General features: G+C 40.9%; 1 protein-coding gene across 1 annotated transcript in view; it reads right to left on the reverse strand.

Moving 5' to 3' along the window:
- Positions 1–578: 578 nt before the first annotated feature.
- LOC139154815 (integrin alpha-X-like) overlaps positions 579–22,837 on the reverse strand; it is a 63,285-nt gene continuing 41,026 nt past the window's right edge. Inside the window, exons 19-30 of the mRNA XM_070729815.1 lie at positions 21,174–21,247; positions 20,106–20,247; positions 17,533–17,643; positions 15,206–15,288; positions 15,029–15,112; positions 13,540–13,612; positions 12,170–12,277; positions 10,750–10,824; positions 7,780–7,902; positions 6,783–6,875; positions 4,534–4,644; positions 579–1,665 (exon numbers count right to left, since the gene is read on the reverse strand). Of these exons, the coding sequence (XP_070585916.1) occupies positions 1,564–1,665; positions 4,534–4,644; positions 6,783–6,875; positions 7,780–7,902; positions 10,750–10,824; positions 12,170–12,277; positions 13,540–13,612; positions 15,029–15,112; positions 15,206–15,288; positions 17,533–17,643; positions 20,106–20,247; positions 21,174–21,247 (1,179 nt within the window). The 3' untranslated portion in view covers positions 579–1,563. The remainder of the gene's footprint in view (positions 1,666–4,533; positions 4,645–6,782; positions 6,876–7,779; positions 7,903–10,749; positions 10,825–12,169; positions 12,278–13,539; positions 13,613–15,028; positions 15,113–15,205; positions 15,289–17,532; positions 17,644–20,105; positions 20,248–21,173; positions 21,248–22,837) is intronic.

Raw genomic sequence — 22,837 nt, forward strand, 5'->3', positions numbered from 1 at the left:
TTCAGAAAGTTGTATAAATCCTGGAAATAAAACTTAGCAAACCACAGTTTAAGTGAATGTGTTGTGCAAACCTACTACCATGTGTGTAAACATATTGCATTAGGCAAGCACAGCCACTTTTGGACTGCAAATGGGGAACACAGAGCAATTTCATAAGAAAGAAAAAAGACATACAATCACTCTGCAATGACTGTGGCAAAATTCTTCTCTTTGCCATCAAGCCGACCACAAGGATGGGCAGCGCGCATGAGTTTAATAATCTGAAATGTAAAATCTTCTCTTGGAGTCAGAAATTTGCAGCCACCCAAGAAAGAAATTGAATGCAGCAAGGCATTCTCTCCTACATTTCAACTTTGCCATAAACATGCATGTTTTGAATTCCTGTAGAAGTATTCCCCAACTCCTATTCCAAAGTGGGAACATTCCTAGATGACTCTCCTGTGTGTCATTTTATTTCCTGGTGATATCAATTTATTTATTTAGTATTATTTATTTATTATTTCAATGTATAGGCCGTGTTCTGCCTGGCCTGTCAGTTGAGCAGTGATTAAGGTCAAAATCAAACACACAGACTGGAGTTTCAGAAACACCAAAATATATTTTCATAACAAGTTGGCTGAGAGCTGCAATTACGGCAAAAGAATATCTGTTACTGCCAAAGAGTCTGAGTTATCTTCGAGGCCGATAACAAATGTCCCAAACCCCACAAGGTTTGTAAATAATGTCTCCAAACTGGGCTGAAGCAAAGTACTCACTCTTTTATGCAATAGCTACACTCTTTCATAAAACAATTGTCCAAAGGCTGGGTTTCTCCAAGGAAGCAGGGGTATTGGTTTAGATCTGTTTCTCTTTCTCTGTTAAACCACGAACGATAACTCCTGTAAACAACACTCCCACAAACCTCCCCTTTTATGCACGCTGCAGAATTCCCTATTATTCTCAGCTGTGATCCAGATCTCCTCCTGCATCTGTGCAACTGTTCCTGTCTCCCCCTAATCCTTCGCACACGCACATTCAGGATTGGATCATTAATCACCCCCTCCTCATCCGACCCAGATAAGGCCTCCATAGGGATTACAAGGGCCTCCACCTCTATCTCTCCAGAGCCTTCATCTTCCATCTCTCCTTCCCCCTCATTGTCTGAATCCTCCAATAAACACACAGGTCTCCGATGCTCGGACGGATCCCCCTCCTCTGGCTCAAAGTCCATTATTAGAGGAGCTAGCTGTGATCCAACCACAACAGGCCGCCCTTCTCCTGATGGACTCGTTGACTCAATTTGTTCAAGCCATTTTCGTAGGCAAAAAAACCTGCCACCATACTTTTGTTTTTAATATACATTTATTTGAATTTTAAATTAGTTAAGTCTACTTAACGTCTAGCCCTCTCATCTCTCAATCCCTCCCTTCCTCCCTCCCTATCCATCCCATTCCTCTCCTAGAGATCTAGAGGTCCTGCCTCTCTGTTTTTCGGCCCTGTCCGACGAACTGTATTCTTCCTGTTCCAGACAAGGCAGGCATCCCGGTTTCCAAGTGGCACCCAGACCCAGAATCCTCTTCTCCCTTAGGAAACAGCTGAAGTTGAAGGAGCTTGCTCACAGGGAGTAGCTGCTCCTGCTGCGTTAGCATCCATTTGGGGTGAACGCTTGCGTTTGAAGAATCCAAACTGGAGAGATGATAGGGGCAGGGGTCGGGAAGAGAGAGAAGCAGGTTTAAGGTGAATCGCAACGCATCTCTCAACAGAACCAAAATAATAGACCAGCACTATGAGGATCTTCTAATCTTTTTTCTAAAATGTGAAAGTAGCTGCAAAGAGTACCTAACAGGAAATGTATTCCTTGCATCTGTTTACTTGTAGGTCCTGAAAAAATCCAGAGTGTAGAATTTAATGTGCTAATGCAGTGTTTTTCAATTTTGGGGACTTTAAGATGTGTGGACTTCAACTCCCAGAATTAACAATAGCCATAGCATTTAGACTTATATACCGCACCATGCTGCTTTTTCAGCCCTCTCTAAGTGGTTTAAAGCAGTGTTTCCCAACCTTGGCAACTTGAAGATATTTGGACTTCAACTCCCAGAATTTCCCAGCCAGCAAATGCTGGCTGGGGAATTCTGGGAGTTGAAGTCCAAATATCTTCAAGTTGCCAAGGTTGGGAAACACTGGTTTAAAGAATCAGCCTATTGCCCCCAACAATCTAGGTCCTCATTTTACCCACCTCGGAAGAATGGAAGGCTGAGTCAACCTTGAACTGGTGGTGAGATTTGAACTACTCAACTACAGCTAACAGTTAACTGAAGTAGTCTGCACTGCTGCACTCTAACCACTGTTCCTCCCCGGTTCTTGCCATGTATATCTAGCAGATGAGACACAACTCAAGAATCAAAGTGTGCGGGACAGATGAAGTTAATTTGGGTGGGGAATTCTGGGAATTAAAGTCTACTGTTGTGGTTGGCTTTGGCCCAGCTCCTGCCCCAGGGAATGTGGAGGTGGATGCAGGGGAAAATGCAACATGTCATAGGCCTGTGTTATTGCCGACAGAGTCAGTTCAGAGTTTAGTTTCCTCGGACGAAGAAGAAGGTGGGAGTGACTCGGCAGAGAGGGGCTTGGCACACAGCCCAGGCAGTCAATCTCCCTTATCTTCCCTTGATTCAGATGAAGACGTTTTGGACCAACGCAAGCGCAGAATTATGCGTAGAAGAGACCAAGTAAGGACATATTACAGGAGATAAGAGCGGCCACCGGTGTTTGGGTGGGGCTCCAGTAATTAGGGCTGCTGCTATAAATAGCAGCATGTGGATTTGGCCGTTGTGGAAGAATATCTGATCGGAGTTCTTCAGGAATCCTGTGTTGCTGGTTTCTGGACTTTGTTTGTTGATTTTTCACGCCTTTGAAAACAAAGCAGAGCAACGTGTGTGTGTGTGTGTGTGTGTCTTACTTCGTTGGAAGAAGAAGGGGTGTGAAGTTTCTTCACAGCTGCTAGCTAAGTACTTAATGACTGCTTAAGGTTAATTGTACAGACTACCCGGTTGTTTTGGGACGAGTGCTCTTTGCAATACAAAAAGAGTGCTTAGTTTATTTTAAATTTTGTGATAAAGAACATTGTTTTGAATTTTCAAACGTGTGTGTGTGTCTGAAATTTGTACCTTTGAATTTTCGGGAGGCTCCTACCAGAGAGCTTGGCAGAACAGTCTACATATCTTAAAGTTGGCAAGATTGAGAAACATTCTTCTAATATATGTGAACGTCACGTAATCCTTGATTTATAACCATAAGTGAGCCAAACAATTAAGGTGCAAGTTGTTACAGTTGTAAAGTAGATCACTACAGATCCAATGTTACAACCTTTTTTTTTTTTGGTGCTTGTTAAGCGAACCCATTGTTCACTGTGGGCTGATTTAAATGTAAATAATGTAATGTAAATCGTGGTCATGTTACCACAGGGCTCTGCAAATGGCTATAAATGTGGGCCAGCTGCCAAGCATTCAAAATTCAGTCATATAAAACTGTAAAAGGGATGACATCAGAAGCTCAAAATTCAGGTCATAATTAGCATTTGGAATCTGTTATAATTTCAAATGGGTCCTGGGTCATAAGTTCTTTTTTTTTGTTTCTCTCTGCCAGACCATACTCTGAGCTTCAAGAGGCTGAGATTTTCTGGCATAGAATGTGAACTGTCAAAGAACATTTCAGGGAATAATAATAATACTGCTGTATCTTACAGCATATGGAGAATACAGCCTGGGTACATGCTTTATTTCTATTTGAACTTCCTGCTAAAAAAAATAAAATAATCTGCTTTACTTTGCAATCAGATAGAGGAAATGCCTCCACTAAAACTGATCTAGGTTCTGGAGTTGATTTAACAGAGAAACTGACTAACTAATTAATTGACTAATTAATTGACTAATTAATTGACTAATTAATTGACTAATTAATTGACTAATTAATTGACTAACCAATTGACTAACCAATTGACTAACCAATTAACCAATTAACCAATTAACCAATTAACCAACTAATTAATTAATTAACCAATTAACCACTTAACCACTTAACTAATTAATTAGATTTGTATGCCACCTCTTTCCGAGGACTCGGAGTAGCTCACAACAGGAACAATACAAATCCAACATTTAAAACAATTTAAAACCCGTAATATAAAAGCAATCGTACATCTCATACAGACCATACATAAAGCGGAAATGGCCCAGGGGAATCAATTTCCCCATGCCTGGTGACAGAGGTGAGTTTTGAGGAGTTTGCGAAAGGCAAGGAGGGTGGGGGCAGTCCTGATCTCCGGGGGGGGAGTTGATTCCAGAGGGTCGGGGCCGCCACAAAGAAGGCTCTTCCCCTGGGTCCCAGCAGAAGACATTGTTTCGTCAACGGGACCCGGAGAAAGCCAACTCTGTGGGACCTAACCGGCCGCTGGGATTCGTGCGGCAGAATGAATGAAATGGGAATAATGTCCCATATGCTCAGATTCTAGCAAGTCAGACATCAAACTGAGTGACAGCACAAACCACCAGCACAAACCTTATACAAGATGGCCACTATAATGGCTAAAAGCACGATGCCTCCAATGGTGCTGCCAATGATGATGGGGACAGGATCGAACGGTGAAATTAGCTCAATTTCTGTAGTGATCTGAAAAAGAAAGCGATAGGAAGCTGAAAGCCTGTCCCCACAACCTGTTTCAATTTTAGGAATCGCTTTACCCAGAAACTTGCTTGCTAGGTTCAGTTTGCAAAACTGCCATTGAGACAGTGTAACACACTAGGAGAAATTAGCCTTTGCTGCACACTCATGTTGTTATTCCATTTGGTGTAATATGCTAAAAAAAAAGGGAGAAGAACAGTAGGTGAAAGAATTGTTGGATGTTCTCTGAACTTGATTGTTTTATTGTAGACATTTCATTACTATCTGATGATGGATGAACAATCTGAGTATTGCATTGGCAGTTCTGTGTTACCGGTAGCAAAAATTTCAGAAGAGAAGGATTTAGGGGTAGTGATTTCTGACAGTCTCAAAATGGGTGAACAGTGTGGTCGGGCAGTAGGGAAAGCAAGTAGGATGCTTGGCTGCATAGCTAGAGGTATAACAAGCAGGAACAGGGAGATTGTGATCCCCTTATATAGAGCGCTGGTGAGACCACATTTGGAATACTGTGTTCAGTTCTGGAGACCTCACCTACAAAAAGATATTGACAAAATTGAACGGGTCCAAAGACGGGCTAAAAGAATGGTGGAAGGTCTTAAGCATAAAACATATCAGGAAAGACTTAATGAACTCAATCTGTATAGTCTGCATGACAGAAGGAAAAGGGGGGACATGATCAAAACATTTAAATATGTTAAAGGGTTAAATAAGGTTCAAGAGGGAAGTGTTTTTAATAGGAAAGTGAACACAAGAACAAGGGGACACAATCTGAAGTTAGTTGGGGGAAAGATCAAAAGCAACGTGAGAAAATATTATTTCACTGAAAGAGTAGTAGATCCTTGGAACAAACTTCCAGCAGACGTGGTTGGTAAATCCACAGTAACTGAATTTAAACATGCCTGGGATAAACCTATATCCATTGTAAGATAAAATACAGGAAATAGTATAAGGGCAGACTAGATGGACCATGAGGTCTTTTTCTGCCGTCAGTCTTCTATGTTTCTATAAGGGGCACAAAATGTTGGGCAATTCCTATAAGGGGCACAAAATGTTGGGCATGTTGGGCAATTTGTCACAGCATTTGCAGTTCTGGTTTGAATGTTCTTCTGGGCTCAGAGGTCTGGCAGCCTTAGTGGATCAGCCTGCACCATGTTGATCAATCTTGTGCCAGGGATTCCCAGGAGGTGGTGTCAATATTGAGGGGCTTGAATGAGGCTTTCAAAGTGTCTTTGTATCTCTTGTACTGTATCTAGGTAATGTCATTTACCTAGGCAGTGGGATTGTTCTAAGAATGATAAAATTACCTAGCTCAGTAATGAAACATCCACAAAGAAAACAGCCAAGTTCAGAGAGCTCCAAGGACCTCACAGTTCAACCCTGATTTACAAATTATTATTATTATTATTATTATTATTATTATTATTATTATTATTATGATGATGATGATGTCTGGTTCTTCTCTGTTGCTCCCTCCTCTCTTCCATTCCCAGTGTTTCAAGTCTAATAACAACAAATCCTATTTATTTGTTTATTAATTCATTCATTCATTCATTCATTCATTCATTCATTCATTCATTCATTCATTCGACTTCTATGCTGCCCAATCCCGAAGGACTCAGGGCGGCTTACAATAATAATATAAATAAAGATACAAATAGATACAGAGCAATAAAAACAAGTCGAATATAAACTATGTAAAACCCCATATTAAAAGAAACCCAATTAATATAAAGCAGTCATGATCCCATATACATTTATACCAAAGTATATATACTTTGGGCACCTAATGGAAAAGTTTTGCCCGAAGGAAGTTGGTTAATCTTGAAGATGCTACCAGCTTACATGGTTCAGTTGCAGCATGGACTAAGAGAGCTTTCCAAAGAACTTGAGGGCAAAATAAGGCAATGAGTAGAAGCATATTAAAGATAACTAAGGAGAAACTTCCTGAAAGTAAGAACAATCAATGGAATAGCTTGCTTCGTGGAGTTATGGGTGCACCATTACTGGACATCTTCAAGAAAAGACTGGATAGAACTCCATGGTCCCTTCCCTATTATTCTATGACTCCTTCCTTGCATTTTCACAGCTCAACCATTCTTTAAATCAATCAATCCTGGCTCAGTTACCTGGCTGAAATCCTCTGCTTCGTTCAGGAAAAATCTGGTCTCATCCACCCTTATGGATGCCTCGCTGCCAACATGGAATGTTTCAGACTTCAGCTTTAGACGTGATAAGCAAATGAAAAAAGATCGATATAGTTTTGTCAATGAAAGAGGTCAATATAATATTGGTCTTGGAAGTGGGGCAAGGGCAATCCTGAGCATATGCAGAGCGACTGATTTAGGCTTAAGCAATCCTTCCATGGAAATCTCCCCATCCCTCCCTTATTTCCTCAATTGGTCCCTCAATTTTCGCGGGTTCGAACTTCGCGAAACGGCTATAACACGGTTTTTCAAAAATATTAATTAAAAAATACTTTGCGGTTTCTTTTTCCCTATACCATGGTTTTTCCCGCCTGATGACATCATACGTCATCGCCAAACTTTCATCCACCTTTAATAAATTTTTTTTTAACAAACTTTAATAAATAAACATGGTGAGTAATAATCTAAATGATTGCTAATGGAATGAGAAATTGCAGTTTAGGGGTTTAAAGTGTTAGGGGAAGGCTTGTGATACTGTTCATAGCCAAAAATAGTGTATTTATTTCCGCATCTCTACTTCGCGGAAATTCCACTTTCGCGGGCGGTCTCGGAACGCATCCCCCCGCGGAAATCGAGGGAACACTGTAATTGATCTAATAACCAGGTTGGAGTAGAAGACCTCCGTGATCCCTTCCAGCCTATGATTTTATATTTTTATATTTCTTTCCTCCTTCCTTTTTGCTTAGCTCACCAATCAATTGATTAAAAAAAAGCGAATTCTTTTTTCTTATTTTCCACATATGAATCCCAAACCAAACACCAAAGGTGGGTGTGATGGCTATTATAAGTGTTTCCCTTATAGGGATCATTCATGAATAAGAAACTCTTTATAATTCTTTCTATACCCAAGGAAGTAGAAATATGCCTTCCAAGCAGAACAATGTAATAACCCCAGTATCACATAGAGGTGCTTACTTACTTTGGAAGAGTTATCTTGTTTGGAAAAATCTCCGGAAAAATTGAACGTAATCCTTTCTCCCTTAGCAAGACTGTTGATAAAGCAGTAAATTTTGGGGCAAGCAACAGCCCCTAGACAACCTCTCTAACAAAAGAAGAGAAGAGAAGAGAATTGGCATTGCAGTTCAATCTGTCACCAGAAGTAAAAGTTTAGTCTTCCAAGTTTTCCGACTTATGCTGAAGGCCTCCCTCAGGGAATTTTTCCCTATCAAAATATGTGCTTTGGACTATTTTGATGTGCATATTGTTTGTGGCTTTGGCTCCTAAGTGTGTGATACGCTATTGGTAAATCACTCCTATTGATTGACAAGGGAGCCGTATTCTAAGGCTTCAAACATTTCCCTGGCTATTTTTGTACCTGCTCAGCCAACAATTTATTTTATTTATTTATTTTGTCCAATACACAATGAGGGTTTTAGTGGGTGTGTGTGTGTATATATATATATATATATATATATTTGTTTTCGTAAATTTTCACGGGTATATGTATGTAGATTGTTCTGAGTTCGGGTTTTGTCCTGTGTAATATTTTGCATGTTTATGCGACGTTTCGGTGAAATCACATTCACCATCATCAGGCTGAAGTTTCCAAGCTTCGTGCTGTTGTAAAATGGAATGTTTGCAACTGTCATTTCTTCCTAGTATATACTAGGAAGTATATTCCTACATACTAGGAAGAAATGACAGTTGCAAACATTCCATTTTACAACAGCACGAACCTTGGAAACTTCAGCCTACATGTGTCACATGCAAAGTCATGGAATCAATTATAAACCAATCAATTACTCTCCATCTAGAAACTAATAATTTGCTCTCTAACAAACAATTTGGTTTCAGAAAAAAACTATCCTACAACCTGCAGCTCCTCCACTTCAAAAATATATGGACAACTCATCTAGATCAAGGGAAATCTATAGATGCAATTATATCTTATATCTTAGTAGCTGAGAAATTGTATGTTTTTGTTCATTGCATATCCGCAACCAAGCCCCACGTAAATGCTACATGGGTCATTCTTTGTCAAGTGGACCAATTTTCAAAATCTTCCCTACTCGACCACCTTCAATTTCAATGAAACTTTGCACATATATTCCTTATGGTATAAAACTGAGGGGTGTGGATTTTTAGGTTAAAATTTTACACAGCTCAGTTTTATACCATAAGGAATATATGTGCAAAGTTTCACTTAAATTGAAGGTGGTCGAATGGAGGCACCTGGTCCACTTGACAAAGAATGGAATTGAGTAGAATATAATTTTTTTTATTGGGCAAATGTGATTGGACACACAAGAAATTTGTCTTGGTGCATATGCTCTCAGCATACATAAAAGAAAAAGAGACATTGGTCAAGAATCATGTGGTACAACACTTAATGATTGTCATAGGGGACAAATAAGCAATAAAGAAACAATCAATATTAATAAAATCTTAGGATACAAGCAACAAGGTACAGTCATACAGTCCTAGGTGGGAGGAAAAGGATGATAGGAATGATGAGTAAAACTAGTAGAAATAGAAATGCAGATTTAGTAAAAAGTCTGACAGTGTTGAGGAAATTATTTGTTTAGCAGAGTGATGGCGTATAGAATAGCCCATAGCACATATTCTGAAAGAGAGAAGTTCCCTGAGGATGGGCTCTAGCATGACTGCAAAAGCTTTGAAGACTAAGGTTCTGGTTGCGGTGATTGACCTCAAAAGTGGTCCTGCAACATTATCCTGGTACACATATATTTGCCTTCACTCCTCCACTCGAAACAGAATACCCTATGAGACTAGACTTTCAATCCTGGGCCTAGAAAGTTTAGAACTAAGACCGCCTTAAACAAGATCTAAGTATTGCCCACAAGATTATATGCTGCAACGTCCTGCCTGTCAACAACTACTTCAGCTTCAACCACAACAACAAAAGAGCACACAACAGATTTAAACTTAATATTAACTGCTCCAAACTTGACTGTAAAAAATATGACTTCAGTAACCGAGTTGTTGAAGCGTGGAACTCATTACCGGACTCCATAGTGTCATCCCCAAACCCCTAACACTTTACCCTTAGATTATCTACGGTTGACCTATCCAGATTCCTAAGAGGTCAGTAAGGGGCAAGTACAAGTGCACTAGAGTGCCTTCCGTCCCCTGTCCTATTGCTCTCCTATATCTCCTATTCCTTTCTTCTATTCCTATATCTCTTCTTCTATTTTTTCATTGACATGTTCTATTATTATATCTTCTTTTCTATTCTTTCTTAGATATATTTTACTATGAGTATATCTCCTCTATAACCTTCATCATGTATTTTACTATGTGTATATAGATATATACCCACTAAAACCCTCATTGTGTATTGGAATGAATGAATGAATGAATGAATGAATGAATGAATGAATGAATGAATGAATGAATGAATGAATAAATAAATGGTATTGCCACTTGCTACCACCATCTCAGACAAAAATGCACATGGCTTCAGTTGAAGTACTTTTGTCATAAAGAGATATTAAGGAAGGTGCATACTGGTAGTCCTTGATTTACAACCATTCATTAAGTGACTGTTCAAAATTAAAACTGCACTGAAAAGATGACTCACAACCAGTCCACACATTGATGACAGTCACACTTCCCTACAGACATAGGATCAAAATTCGGCTGCCTGGCAAACCTGAATTTATTTATAACGGCCTGTATTTATAACGGTGGCAACGTCTCAGGTTCACTTGGTCTCCATTTGTAACCTATCCAGCTGGTTCACAACAAAGAAACTCAATGAGGGAAGCTGGATTCACATAAGGACTTAACAACTGCAGTGATGCCCTTAACAACCATGTCAAAAAATGGTCACAGAATTGGACTTGCTTAAAAACCATCTTGGTTTGTAATGGAAATTATGCTTTCAATTGTGGGCGTAAGTCAAGGACTACCTATACCAAATTCTTACCGTGAGGCGTTTTGTGGCATTCTTCTTGTTGATTCCTGTTCTGAGAGTAAGCAATGATGTGCAGAAGTTATTTTCCTAGGGGGGGAAAAAGAAAAGCAATTTCGCATGAGTGGAACTTAACAAGAAAATGTACCAAGTGATGTTATGAAAGAAACAGGAGTATCACAAAACGACTAAACAATGTCGTTTGGCGGGACCCAGGGGAAGAGCCTTCTCTGTGGCGGCCCCGACCCTCTGGAACCAACTCCCCCCAGAGATCAGAGTTGCCCCCACCTTCCTTGCCTTTCGTAAGCTCCTTAAAACCCACCTCTGTCATCAGACATGGGGGAATTGAGATATTCCCTTCCCCCTATATATAAAATTATAAAATTTATGTATGGTATGTCTGTATGTATGATTGGTTTCTTAAACTGGGGGGGGGGGGGGATTTACATTACTTTTAGTATTAGATTTGTTCATATTGTCTTTTTGCGGTTGTTAGCCGCCCAGAGTCTACGGAGAGGGGCGGCATACAAATCTAATAAATAAATTAATTAATGTGAACAAGTTAATGGCCATTTCATGGTTAATCTTATGTGGAAAAACAATAAATAGTTCTATGATTAGTCTTTCTTTCTTTCTTGCATGCATACCAGACATTATTTTAACTAAACTAAATCAGCTAGCGGTACCTGAACACACTTGTAAGTACATCACAAGCTTCCTAACAGACAGGAAGCAGAAGTGAAGCTCGGCAAAATCACATCACATACCTTGGGGCACAGGGGTCCCCCAAGGCTATGTACTCCCAACACTTCCCTTCTCTCTATACACCAATGACTGCATCTCAAACGATGCATCTGTTAAACTACTGATGTTTGCAGATGATACAATAGTGATAGGTCCCATTTGAGACAACGATGAAAGGTGGAACACACTGAAAACTGTAGAAATGGTGATAGACTTTAGGAAAACCCCTCTCTCTCTCTACCTTCTCTTACAATACTAGACAACACAGCATCAACAGTAGAGACCTTCAAATTTCTAGGTTCTATCATATCTCAAGACCTAAAATGGTCACCTAACATCAAAAACATCATCGAAAAAGCACAACAAAGATTGTTGTTTCTGCGTCAACTCAGGAAGCTCAAACTGTCCAAGGAGCTGCTGATCTACTTCTACAGAGGAATTATTGAATCTGCACCTCCATATCAGTTGTTCCGTCCCAACTGAGCTTCCTATTTCCCAAACTGGATGACACGACTCTTATTCAAGTGTAGTTTTAATCACACAAAAAACAGACATGCGTGGAATAAATTTGCTACAGGTTTATAAAATACAGATAGGCCTCAACTTTCAACCACAGCTGAAACTAGAATACATACTTGACTGACTGACTGATTAAACAAACAAAAAAACAATCAACCAATAGTCTTCTTACCACATCACTGTAGGATGGCATTATATTCCAAAAGAATCCATGTTTTGTATTCAAAGGAAGCTCAAATGTTACATTGAGAGCAGTGGCGTTCGAGTCCAAATTCTTCACCTGCCGGAACAAGAAAAGGGAAATTGAATACATTTGGAAGAAATGGAATCAGGTAGAGAAGAAGATGTTGGCAGAATAAACGTGTCAAGAGATCAAAAAGTCCTCAGAACATGCCGTGCATTTGTCCTGATAGATTTCAATATGCTTGAGAGATTCGTGCGGCAGAAGGCAGTCTCGGAGGTAGTCTGGTCCTATGCCAAGGTCATAACCATAAAAATTCAGCAGTTTTTTTAATCATTTTTTTTCAGAGAGAGAGAAATTATCACACCTCCCCCCCCCCCAAAAAAAAAAGACCTCTCAAAAAGACCCCAGAGAGTGGTGAAATCCTACTGGTAGCAACAGTAGAGTGAGGCTTCGCCAACCTGCCCGAAAGTTGCCATTTCCTTGTTTTTAACCCACTGCACATGCGCTAAGACTTCCGTGAATGCCCAGAGGGTAAAAAAGTGTATATAACGATGCTGCACGGACTTCCAAACTGGTAAGGAAGGTAAGTAGATTTCTCCACTGCCCCAGAAAGACTGTTTGTTCTGGTACAAGCTCAACTTTTCCCAGTCAGATAACTCAGCACAATAAGATATCCCAGATCATTTTATTACAGGAATTCCTAACTTCAGTGGTCACTAACAAATGGTCATAAATCAAAGGCTTCCTCAACCTATACAGATGAATGCCTACAATCAAATGGAGCTAAATGCACTAAAACAGGAGTTTTTAACACTCTTCAGGAATGTGAGGACACAGTATGTTTGGAATATGGGGCCACCACAAAGAAGCCCCCCCCCCTATTTCATCACAGTCTTTCAAACTTCACTAGCAGGGTCAGTGGTGAAATCTACTTACCTTCCCTAATGGTTCGGAAGCGTACACTTTTTCACCCTCTGTGCATGCGCAGAAGGCTTTGTGTATACACAGAGGGTTAAAAACAAGAAAATGGCAGCATCCGGGCAGGTGGGCTGGGCCTTGTGCTGCCACCGCTACCAATTCTCCAATTCACCAGCGGCTGTCACTACCAGTATACCTGGACCAGGCCAAACTGGTAGCCTTTCGCCCCTGAGCAAGGTAGACTCTTAGCAGGCCTGCTTGAGAAGACCAGAGCAGATGGATGGAATCAATTTGGACAAATTATTATTAATAATAATAATAATAATAATAATAATAATAATAATAATAATAATAAGATTTGTATGCTGCCCCTCTCCGGAGACTCAGAGCGGCTCACAACATTGTTAAACCAACAGGGGGGGGAAAGACCAATCCATTACCTCATAGCTATGTGTAAGTGTTTTCTTCCCTGGTTCCTGAGTGGAGAAGTTGAGATATGAAGTGGACTGGAGCCTAGAAAGGAAAAGAGAAGCCTCCATTTGGATCACGAAAGGGGCAGAGTCTTACTTCTTCCTTCAGCAACAAGCAGGCTGAGCTGTGAGAACACAACTGGGCCCAAGTCACAGCAGGTTGTTATAATATGGAAGTCCCTGCTGTTAATCCAGGACTAAACTGATTTGCAATAGTGGTGAATATCTGTAGTTCAGGTGTAGGATGAGGGTGAAGGTTCATTCCCCGTGGGACAAACAACCACGTCAGTTAAAACCAGGATTCGTGAACACCGGCTAGCAGTCAATCACTACAATCCCAAATCTTTAATCTATAGCAGTGATGGTGAACCTATGGCACAAGTGCCATAGGTGGCATGCAGAGCCATATCTGCTGGCACGCGAGCCCTTGCCCTAGCTCAGCTCCTGAGAGTCAGAGTGGTTGATCATTGGAACAGCGATTTCACTTCTGCGCATGCTCAGAGACGATTTTACTTCTGCGCATGCTCAGAGGGATGATTTTACTTCTGTGCATGCTAACAAAGCAAAAAAAATCACTAAAAATTACCCCAAAAAATATGGCGGTACGCACAGACAGCACCGGAGCTGTGGTGCCAAAATTACATCATTGACAGGCCACTACCAGAGTGCCTGTACCGTACCATACTGACCTTCACTCTCACACTACCCTGGTTCTTGGGCTGGGAAAGTGGAACTAGGGCAGTGCTTCTCAATTATTTTCTATTATGCACCCCCAGGAAGAAGTAAATATTTCACATATAAACACAACTCCCTGCTGGGACCATTGTTTGCAATATTTGGCACATTTTCGCTGAAAAAACTCAAGTGACCTATCATCGTGATAGGGGTATAATGTGTTTAAGTGACACCTTAATTTTTTTGGCTTCATGCTGTCCGCTGCCAACATTTTTAGACACAGTAAACATACCGGTCTTTCCTCGTCTCCCACTGTAGTCACAGTGAAGGCAAGCGCTACATGCGCTTCGTCATATTTCTTCGTCTTAGCTTTCCGGTGACTTACATATGTCTCATTATCTCTGTCTCTCTCCTCCTTTCTTTTCATCTCTGTTAAATATTTTTCCATGGTGTCCCTTAAGGGTTTGTTATCTGCACTTCATATCTCCTGCTCTTTGCTGTGTGCTATTGTTTGGTGCAAAAAAAAACCCTACTCCCTGCAGCCAAAAAAAGCACGTTCCCTGGGGTTACTCGCCCTCCTGGCATCGCTCCATGCCCCCCCAAGGGGGCCCACCCCACTATTTGAGAAGCACTGAACTAGGCCAAAGACAAGAGAATGTGGCTGAGAATGGATTCGAATCCCTGTTTCCCAGCTCCTTTTTCAACATTTTAGCTAGAAACCAGGGTCATTCCTGGTAAATTGGCTCTCGGGGAAGGAAACCACAAAAATAGCAGACAGAATTACTCTTTCACTATGATGTTGACGGGTTGCAAAACAGGCAGCCGTCCGGTAGCCTCATTGTTTTCCTGCACATTGCTCTCATTCAAACTGGAAGAGACCAAAAAGGGAGAACGCAGTTAGGAGAAGCCAATCAGAAACTTGCAAGGGGATGGGGGGCAAACACTATCTCGGGTTCCTTACCTGTGTGCACGGATGGTGAAGTAAACGAACTTGTCTGGCCAGGTATCACCTTTGGAGGAGCGGAAGGAAACCCGAAGAAAGGCCTTCAAAAAAGAACATAAGAGATGGCACAGCCCATTAGCACGCTGGCTTTACTGTTCAACCCCATTTTCTTTTTTGTCAGCCATTTTCTTCAGGTAAATTGTCAGCCATTTTCTTTAGCTAAAACAGCTCCCTTCTCCTCACCAGCTGCAGCATCCCAAATACAGGTAGACCTTGACTTATGACCATAATTGAGCCCCAAATTCCTGTTGCTAACTGAGACATTCATTAAGTGGGTTTTGCCCTATTTTATGACCTTTCTTGTCACAGTTGTTAAATAAATCTCTCCAGTTGTTAAGTTAGTAAGGTAATATGATTGTTCAATGACTCTGTTTTCTCCATTAGCTTTCCTTGTCCAATTTTACATTTTTTCATTAGTTTATAATATAAAATGTAAAAATATAAAAGCAAATGGTAGGGGATAGGGGAAGGGGGAAGTGTAGAACAGAAGGGAAAAAAGAAAAACAAAGAGGTGTTGACTTCTGGACTGGTGCAATAGAATAAGACAGTAACATCAAACCACAACTTTTAACTCTTCCATGGTAGTATAAACTAGCCATTTCCATAACAACCAATCTATCTAATCAGTAAAATCCAAAATCAAAGTTTCATTTTTTCCCACCTCAAGCACAAAGTCCACAATCGGTTTCTAAGTAGAAACAAAAGTATTTTTCTTTTCTTTGATCAAACAAGTCCATTGACTTTGCTTGTAGGAAGGGGATCGCTTGATCCAGGATATTGCAACCATCATAAATAGGAGCTGGTTGCCAAGCATCTGAATTATGAACACTTGATCATGCAGATATTGCAATGGTCATACATGTAACAAATGGTTACAAGAATGGTGGAAGGTCTTAAGCATAAAACGTATCAGGAAATACTTAATGAACTCAATCTGTATAGTCTGGAGGACAGAAGGAAAAGGGGGGACATGATCGAAACATTTAAATATGTTAAAGGGTTAAATAAGGTCCAGGAGAGAAGTGTTTTTAATAGGAAAGTGAACACAAGAACAAGGGGACACAATCTGAAGTTAGTTGGGGAGAAAGATCAAAGGCAACATGAGAAAATATTATTTTACTGAAAGAGTAGTAGATCCTTGGAACAAACTTCCAGCAGACGTGGTTGGTAAATCCACAGTATCTGAATTTAAACATGCCTGGGATAAACATATATCCATTGTAAGATAAAATACAGGAAATAGTATAAGGGCAGACTAGATGGACCATGAGGTCTTTTTCTGCCGTCAGTCTTCTATGTTTCTATGTTTCTATGGTCATAAGTCACTTTCTTTTGGTGCCGTTGTAACTTTGAACAGTCACTAAATAAACTGTAATTTGAGCACTACCTGAATTTTGGATGCTGGTTCCCATGGACTCCAAAACTTTCACCAACCTATCTTATTGGTTGTGGTAGAAACTCAGAGACCCTAGTTTGTAGAAATGTTATGTATTTGCCTGTTTCTCTTTTAGTTATGGAACTGATTCTGTTTCATAAGAACATAAGAACAAAAGAAGAACCATGCTGAATCAGGCCAAAGCGCACCGAGTCCAGCATTCTGTGTCACACAGTAGCCCACCAATTGTACATGGGGATAATTTCCATTTAGTAATTAATTAAATAAGAAAGAAAGAAAGGAAGGAAGGAAGGAAGGAAGGAAGGAAGGAAAAAGAAAGAAAGAAAGAAAGAAAGAAAGAAAGAAAGAAAGAAAGAAAGAAAGAAAGAAAGTTCCATTCCTTGTTCCCTGCCAGTAATAAATGGAAATGATCCCCATGTACAATTGGTGGGCCACTAATGCTGGACTCGATGCGCTTTGGCCTGATTCAGCATGGTGAAAGTTTTGGAGTCCATGGGAACCAGCATCCAAAAATTCATTAATTAATTCATGTGTATGCCACTTTAGACTGTGACAGGGTGGTATATACATTTAATAAATAAATGAACACTATAATCTGTGCCCTGTCTCTCAATGCCTTTTCCACTTTTCTTCTGCTGGCTTTTAAAGTTGCATTCCCATCACAATTGCATTTATCAATGTGTGGAGTAGAAAAGTTTTCCTTGCAAAACAAGAGAATGCTGAATTCTTTCTCTTTCCCTGCAATTGTAATTGTGCAGAACTGGGACACAAGGCTTATACTGGCATCGTGCACACAGGAACTTTTTAGTTTTCCCATTTTGTTTTCACACACTTTCGTTCTCACAGCCCTCCTTTGCTTCTGTGTTTGACTTGACTTCCCATATCTTACCCAAGTGCCAGCCCTGAGAGCGGGAGGCCTGAAATGGCAGGAGCTGTAGCGTACGTAGGCATTTCCTGGATATGCGTGCATCTGACAAGCTGGGAACAGGGGCCAGTTCGACTTGAAACAGAGAGAGAATGTTTTTTAAAAAAAATATCAGATCATGCCCGGGGAATATAAAGGAAAGCGATATACAGTATTCCCTCAATTTTCGCGGCTTCAAACTTCGCGGAAAGTCTATACCACGGTTTTTCAAAAATATTAATTAAAAAATACTTTGCGGGTTTTTTCCCTATACCGTGGTTTTTCCCACCTGATGACGTCATATGTCATTGCCAAACTTTTGTCTGCCTTTAATAAATATTTTTTTTAAATATACTTTAATAAATAAACATGTTGAGTAATAATCTGAATGGTTGCTAAGGGAATGGAAAATTGCAATTTAGGGGTTTAAAGTGTTACGGGAAGGCTTGTAATACTGTTCATAGCCAAAAATAGTGTATTTACTTCCGCATCTCTACTTCGCGGAAATTCAACTTTCGCGGGCGGTCTCGGAACGCATCCCCCGCGAAAAGCGAGGGAACACTGTACAAGAGAACCAGGCTATCTGTCTTTTGCAAGCTACCCAGGCACACAGAACTTCAATAGATACATATTCCCAGTTAAACTTTTGCCATTAAATGTACATTTAATGGGAATGCAAGTAAAGGCTTTCAGGAATAGTTCCAAACTATGGAACTAAAATATACGAAGCACAGTTGTAGGAATTGGGTATGTCTAGTTTAATGAGAAAAAGGACTAAGGTGGGGTTCCAACATCTCATGGGCTGCCACAAAGAAGAGGGAATCAAGCTATTCTCCAAAGCATTTGAGGGCAGGACAAGAATCAATGGGTGGAAACTAAACAAGGGGAGAAGCAACCTAGAACTAAGGAGAAATCCCTTGACAGTGAGAATAATTAACTTGTGTAACAGCTTCCCTCCAGAGGTTATAGGTGCTCCAACATTGGATGTTATTAAGAAGACACTGGGCGACCACTTGTTTGAAATGGTATAGAACTTCCTGCCTGAGCAAGGGTTTGAACTAGAAGACCTCCAAGGTCCCTTCCAACTCTGTTATTCTGTTAATACTCTACCAGCTCATTAAATCTAGCTAATCCAATTCTCATTATTTGTCTGCTGGTAGACAAAGAAATTTTCTTTCGGTTGATCTTTCTTTTTCCCCGATATTTAAGGGGAAAATTAATACAGTAGTACCTCGTGATACGAACCCTTCATCATACGAACTTTTCGAGATACGAACGCAGGGTTCGGAATTTTTTTGCCTTTTCTTATGAACTTCTTTCGCCTTACGAACCCACTGCTGTGAACGCCAAACTCGGACATTCAGCAATAGAGAATTCCAGGGGCGGAGCTTTGATGTCATGGAGATGTCCTTCCTGGCCGGCCAAAATGTGGACTCCAGGAAGGACGTCTTCGTGACGTCAAAGCTCCGCCCCTGGAATTCCCTATTGGGATTCCTCACCTCCGTTTGAGCCTCCCGACCGGCCGACAGCTCTGCGGCTCTTCTGCGAAGATGACAGCTGGGCGGCGGCGCTTCTTGGCATTCTCCTGAACCCGAACGCCGAACCCAAACCTCTGCCGAACTTCCGGGTTCGGTGTTCGGGAGAATGTCGAGATGCCCCCTGGCTGTTTCGGAAGGTGACAGACGGGCAACAGCGCTTCTCACATTTCATCAACACTCTGAGGCTTGCATTGGCTGCCGATCAGTTTCCCATCACAATTCAAAGTGTTGATAATGACCTATAAAGCCCTACATGGCATCAGACCAGAATACCTTCGGAACCATCTTCTGCCGCATGAATCCCAGCGACTGATAAGGTCCCACAGAGTGGGCCTTCTCCGCATCCCGTCAACTAAACAATGTCGTCTGGCGGGCCCTAGGGCAAGAGTCTTCTCTGTGGCGGCCCCGGCTCTCTGGAATCAACTCCCCTCGGAGATTAGAATCGCCCCCCACCCTCCTTGCCTTTCATAAGTTACTGAAGACCCACCTATGTTGCTAGGCATGGGGAAATTTCGTTATCCTCAGGTTTATATAGTTTATGTATGGCATGACTGTGTTGTATGGTTTTAGTGACGGGTTTTTAGATGTTTTTTAAATATTGGATTTGTCACTTGTTATTATTGTTGTGAGCCAGGTCTTCGGAGAGGGGCGGCATACAAATCTAATAAATTATTATTATTATTATTATTATTATTATTATTATTATTAATTGGTGGTCTCTGAGCTTGGTTGTTTGTTTGCAGACATTTCATTACCCAACTAGGTAACATCATCAGTATTGGTAAGTATTGGATTTGCTCCTTCTTAATATACAGCAGTTGCAATATTTCTCCTGCTAGCTGGTCTTCTCTATAGAGTGTATAGTAGCTTATCTTTTTCTAGATCAGCCAACTCAGCAAGGTCATACCCTGATGGTGACACCTGAATTCTGAATTGCAAAAGTCCAGCATCTCCATCTTAATTCCCACCCCCATATTCTTTTCCTCCCCACTATAACCCCGAAAATCCCATCAAACTCACTTGAAGAACTGAAGCTCCCTGGAAGGATAAAACAGAAGAGTAGTTAAAAAAAATGGCCGGCTCATATGCCAATTCTCCGAGATTTTCTAGTTTCACTGTTAAGTTCAGTATGAAATTTGGGCTCAGCTTCAGTCCTTTAGATCTGTAATAGAACAAAGGAAAATATTTTCTCAATGCCAAGGACTCTTGGTGACATTTTATCTCTTTTATCTCCCCTACATCTAGATAGAATAATTTCAGAAAGCATATATCAAAAGTAAACTAATTCTTTCTAGGATTAATGATTCAACATACCGTATCTCATAGAAGTATTTTGTATTAGAAAAATTGCTTTAGCATACAATCTATATAATTTATGTATGGTATGTTTGTAGGTATGTCTGCTTAAAAATGGGGTTTTCTTAACTACTTTAAATTTTAAATTGTAAATTATTAGATTTGTTATGAATTGTTTTATTATGTTATGAGCCGCCCCGAGTCTACGGAAAGGGGCGGCATACAAATCTAATAAATAGATAGATAGATAGATAGATAGATAGATAGATAGATAGATAGATAGATAGATAGAAAGAAAGAAAGAAAGAAGAAAGAAAGAAAGAAAGAAAGAAAGAAAGAAAGAAAGAAAGAAATTGGTACCAAAATCTAATACAGGAATTACAAGGAAATTAATACAACACCTTCTAATCTAATGGTCAATGTTAGCATCACACAAAAGAAATTTAAAAAGGGGGCTGGTGGTCCAAATTTATTGCAAATTACTAAACTGCCCATCTCCAGCACTAAAGGACTGATAGAAATGGATACAGGACACAATCCAAGCGATGCAACTTGGACCGGCTATATAAAACGGATTGTGGAAGAAACAACTTTCACAGGCTCTGTATTTTATATAGGATTTGATCATAAATCTTGGGTTTAACCCTCAGCTTGTGCCCAGCGTCCTACTAAAGGCAGCACTTCCTAGTGGATGGTTGAGGTGTTTCTCCTGGCTCTTCCATCATTTCACATATTTTCCTGGGATGCTCCGAGTTTGCCGTATTAAAGACTATGGACACACGTGTCACTTACCCCGAGAAGTTAAAAGATACTGAAAGATCAGGCACACAAATTCCATCCTGACCACAGTTTTTCTGGAAGGGAACCTGACAAAATATGAGAGAAACAGCAACTGAAATTTGGGGGTCAACTGTGGTCGTAAGTTGAGGACGATCTGTACCAAAGCTTTGTGTTTATAGCAAACTTAGCTTTTGTAGGAGATGCAAAGAACCCTCTTGTGAATAGGTTTGCTTACAAATGTGACTGCAAGTTTGTTTCAGGAAGTGAAAAGTGTGTGAAATAAGCAAAAATAAGCACATACAGTGGTACCTCTACCTAAGAATGCCTCTACTTGTGAACTTTTCTAGATAAGAACCGAGTGTTCAAGATTTTTTTTGCCTCTTGTCAAGAACCATTTTCCACGTACAAACCCGAGCCTCTGAAACTGTAACCGGAAAAGACAGGGAGAAGCCTCCGTGGGGCCTTTCTAGGAATTTCCTGGGAGGAAACAGGGCTGGAAAAGATGGTGAGAAGCCTCTGTGGGGCCTCTCTAGGAATCTCCTGGGAGGAAAAAGGGCCTCTACCTGCCCTTTGGTTTCCCCAATCGCACACATTATTTGCTTTTACATTGATTCCTATGGGAAAAATTGCTTCTTCTTACAAACTTTTCTACTTAAGAACATGGTTCAGCTGTGGCGAGGGGGGCGTTTGCCCAGGTTCGCCTGGTGCACCAGTTGCGGCCCTATCTGGACCGGGACTCATTGCTCACAGTCACTCATGCCCTCATCACCTCGAGGTTCGACTACTGTAATGCTCTCTTTGAAAAGGGTTTGGAAACTTCACATCATGCAGAATGCAGCTGCGAGAGCAGTCATGGGCTTACCTAGGTATGCCCATGTTTCACCATCACTCCGCAGTCTTCATTGGCTGCCGATCAATTTCCGGTCACAATTCAAAGTGTTGGTTATGACCTTTAAAGCCCTTCATGGCACTGGACCAGAATATCTCCGAGACCGTCTCCTGCCGCACGAATCCCAGCGACCGATTAGGTCCCACAGAGTGGGCCTTCTCCGGGTCCCGTCAACTAAACAATGTCAGTTGGCGGGCCCCAGGGGAAGAGCCTTCTCTGTGGTGGCACCGGCTCTCTGGAACCAACTCCCCCCAGAGATTAGAACTGCCCCTACTCTTCCTACCTTCCATAAACTCCTTAAAACCCACCTTTGCCGTCAGGCATGGCGCAATTGAAACACCTCCCCCGGGCATGTTCAATTTATACATGGTATGCTTGTGTGTGTGTCTGTTAGCATATGGGGTTCTTTTAAATCTTTAAATTTTTTAAAGTTATTTGGATTATTTATGATTTGTTCTATCTTGTTGTGAGCCGCCCCGAGTCTTCGGAGAGGGGCGGCATACAAATCTAAATAATAAATAATAAATAAATAAATAAATGGTCACGGAATGAATTAAGTTCATAAGTAGAGGTACCACTGTATATCACTTATATATCACTCCCCAGGGCTTTATACCCCTCTCTAAGTTGTCTACAGAGTCAGCACACTGCCCCCAACAATCCGGGTTCTCATTTTATCGACCTTCAAAAGATGGAAAGTCAGCCTTGAACTGGTGAGAATCGAACTCCTGGCAGTCGGCAGAATTAACCTACAATACTGCATTCTAACCACTGCTCTTCCCCAGCT

This window comes from Erythrolamprus reginae, chromosome Z (assembly GCF_031021105.1).
Source record: "Erythrolamprus reginae isolate rEryReg1 chromosome Z, rEryReg1.hap1, whole genome shotgun sequence".
Taxonomy (NCBI): domain Eukaryota; kingdom Metazoa; phylum Chordata; class Lepidosauria; order Squamata; family Dipsadidae; genus Erythrolamprus; species Erythrolamprus reginae.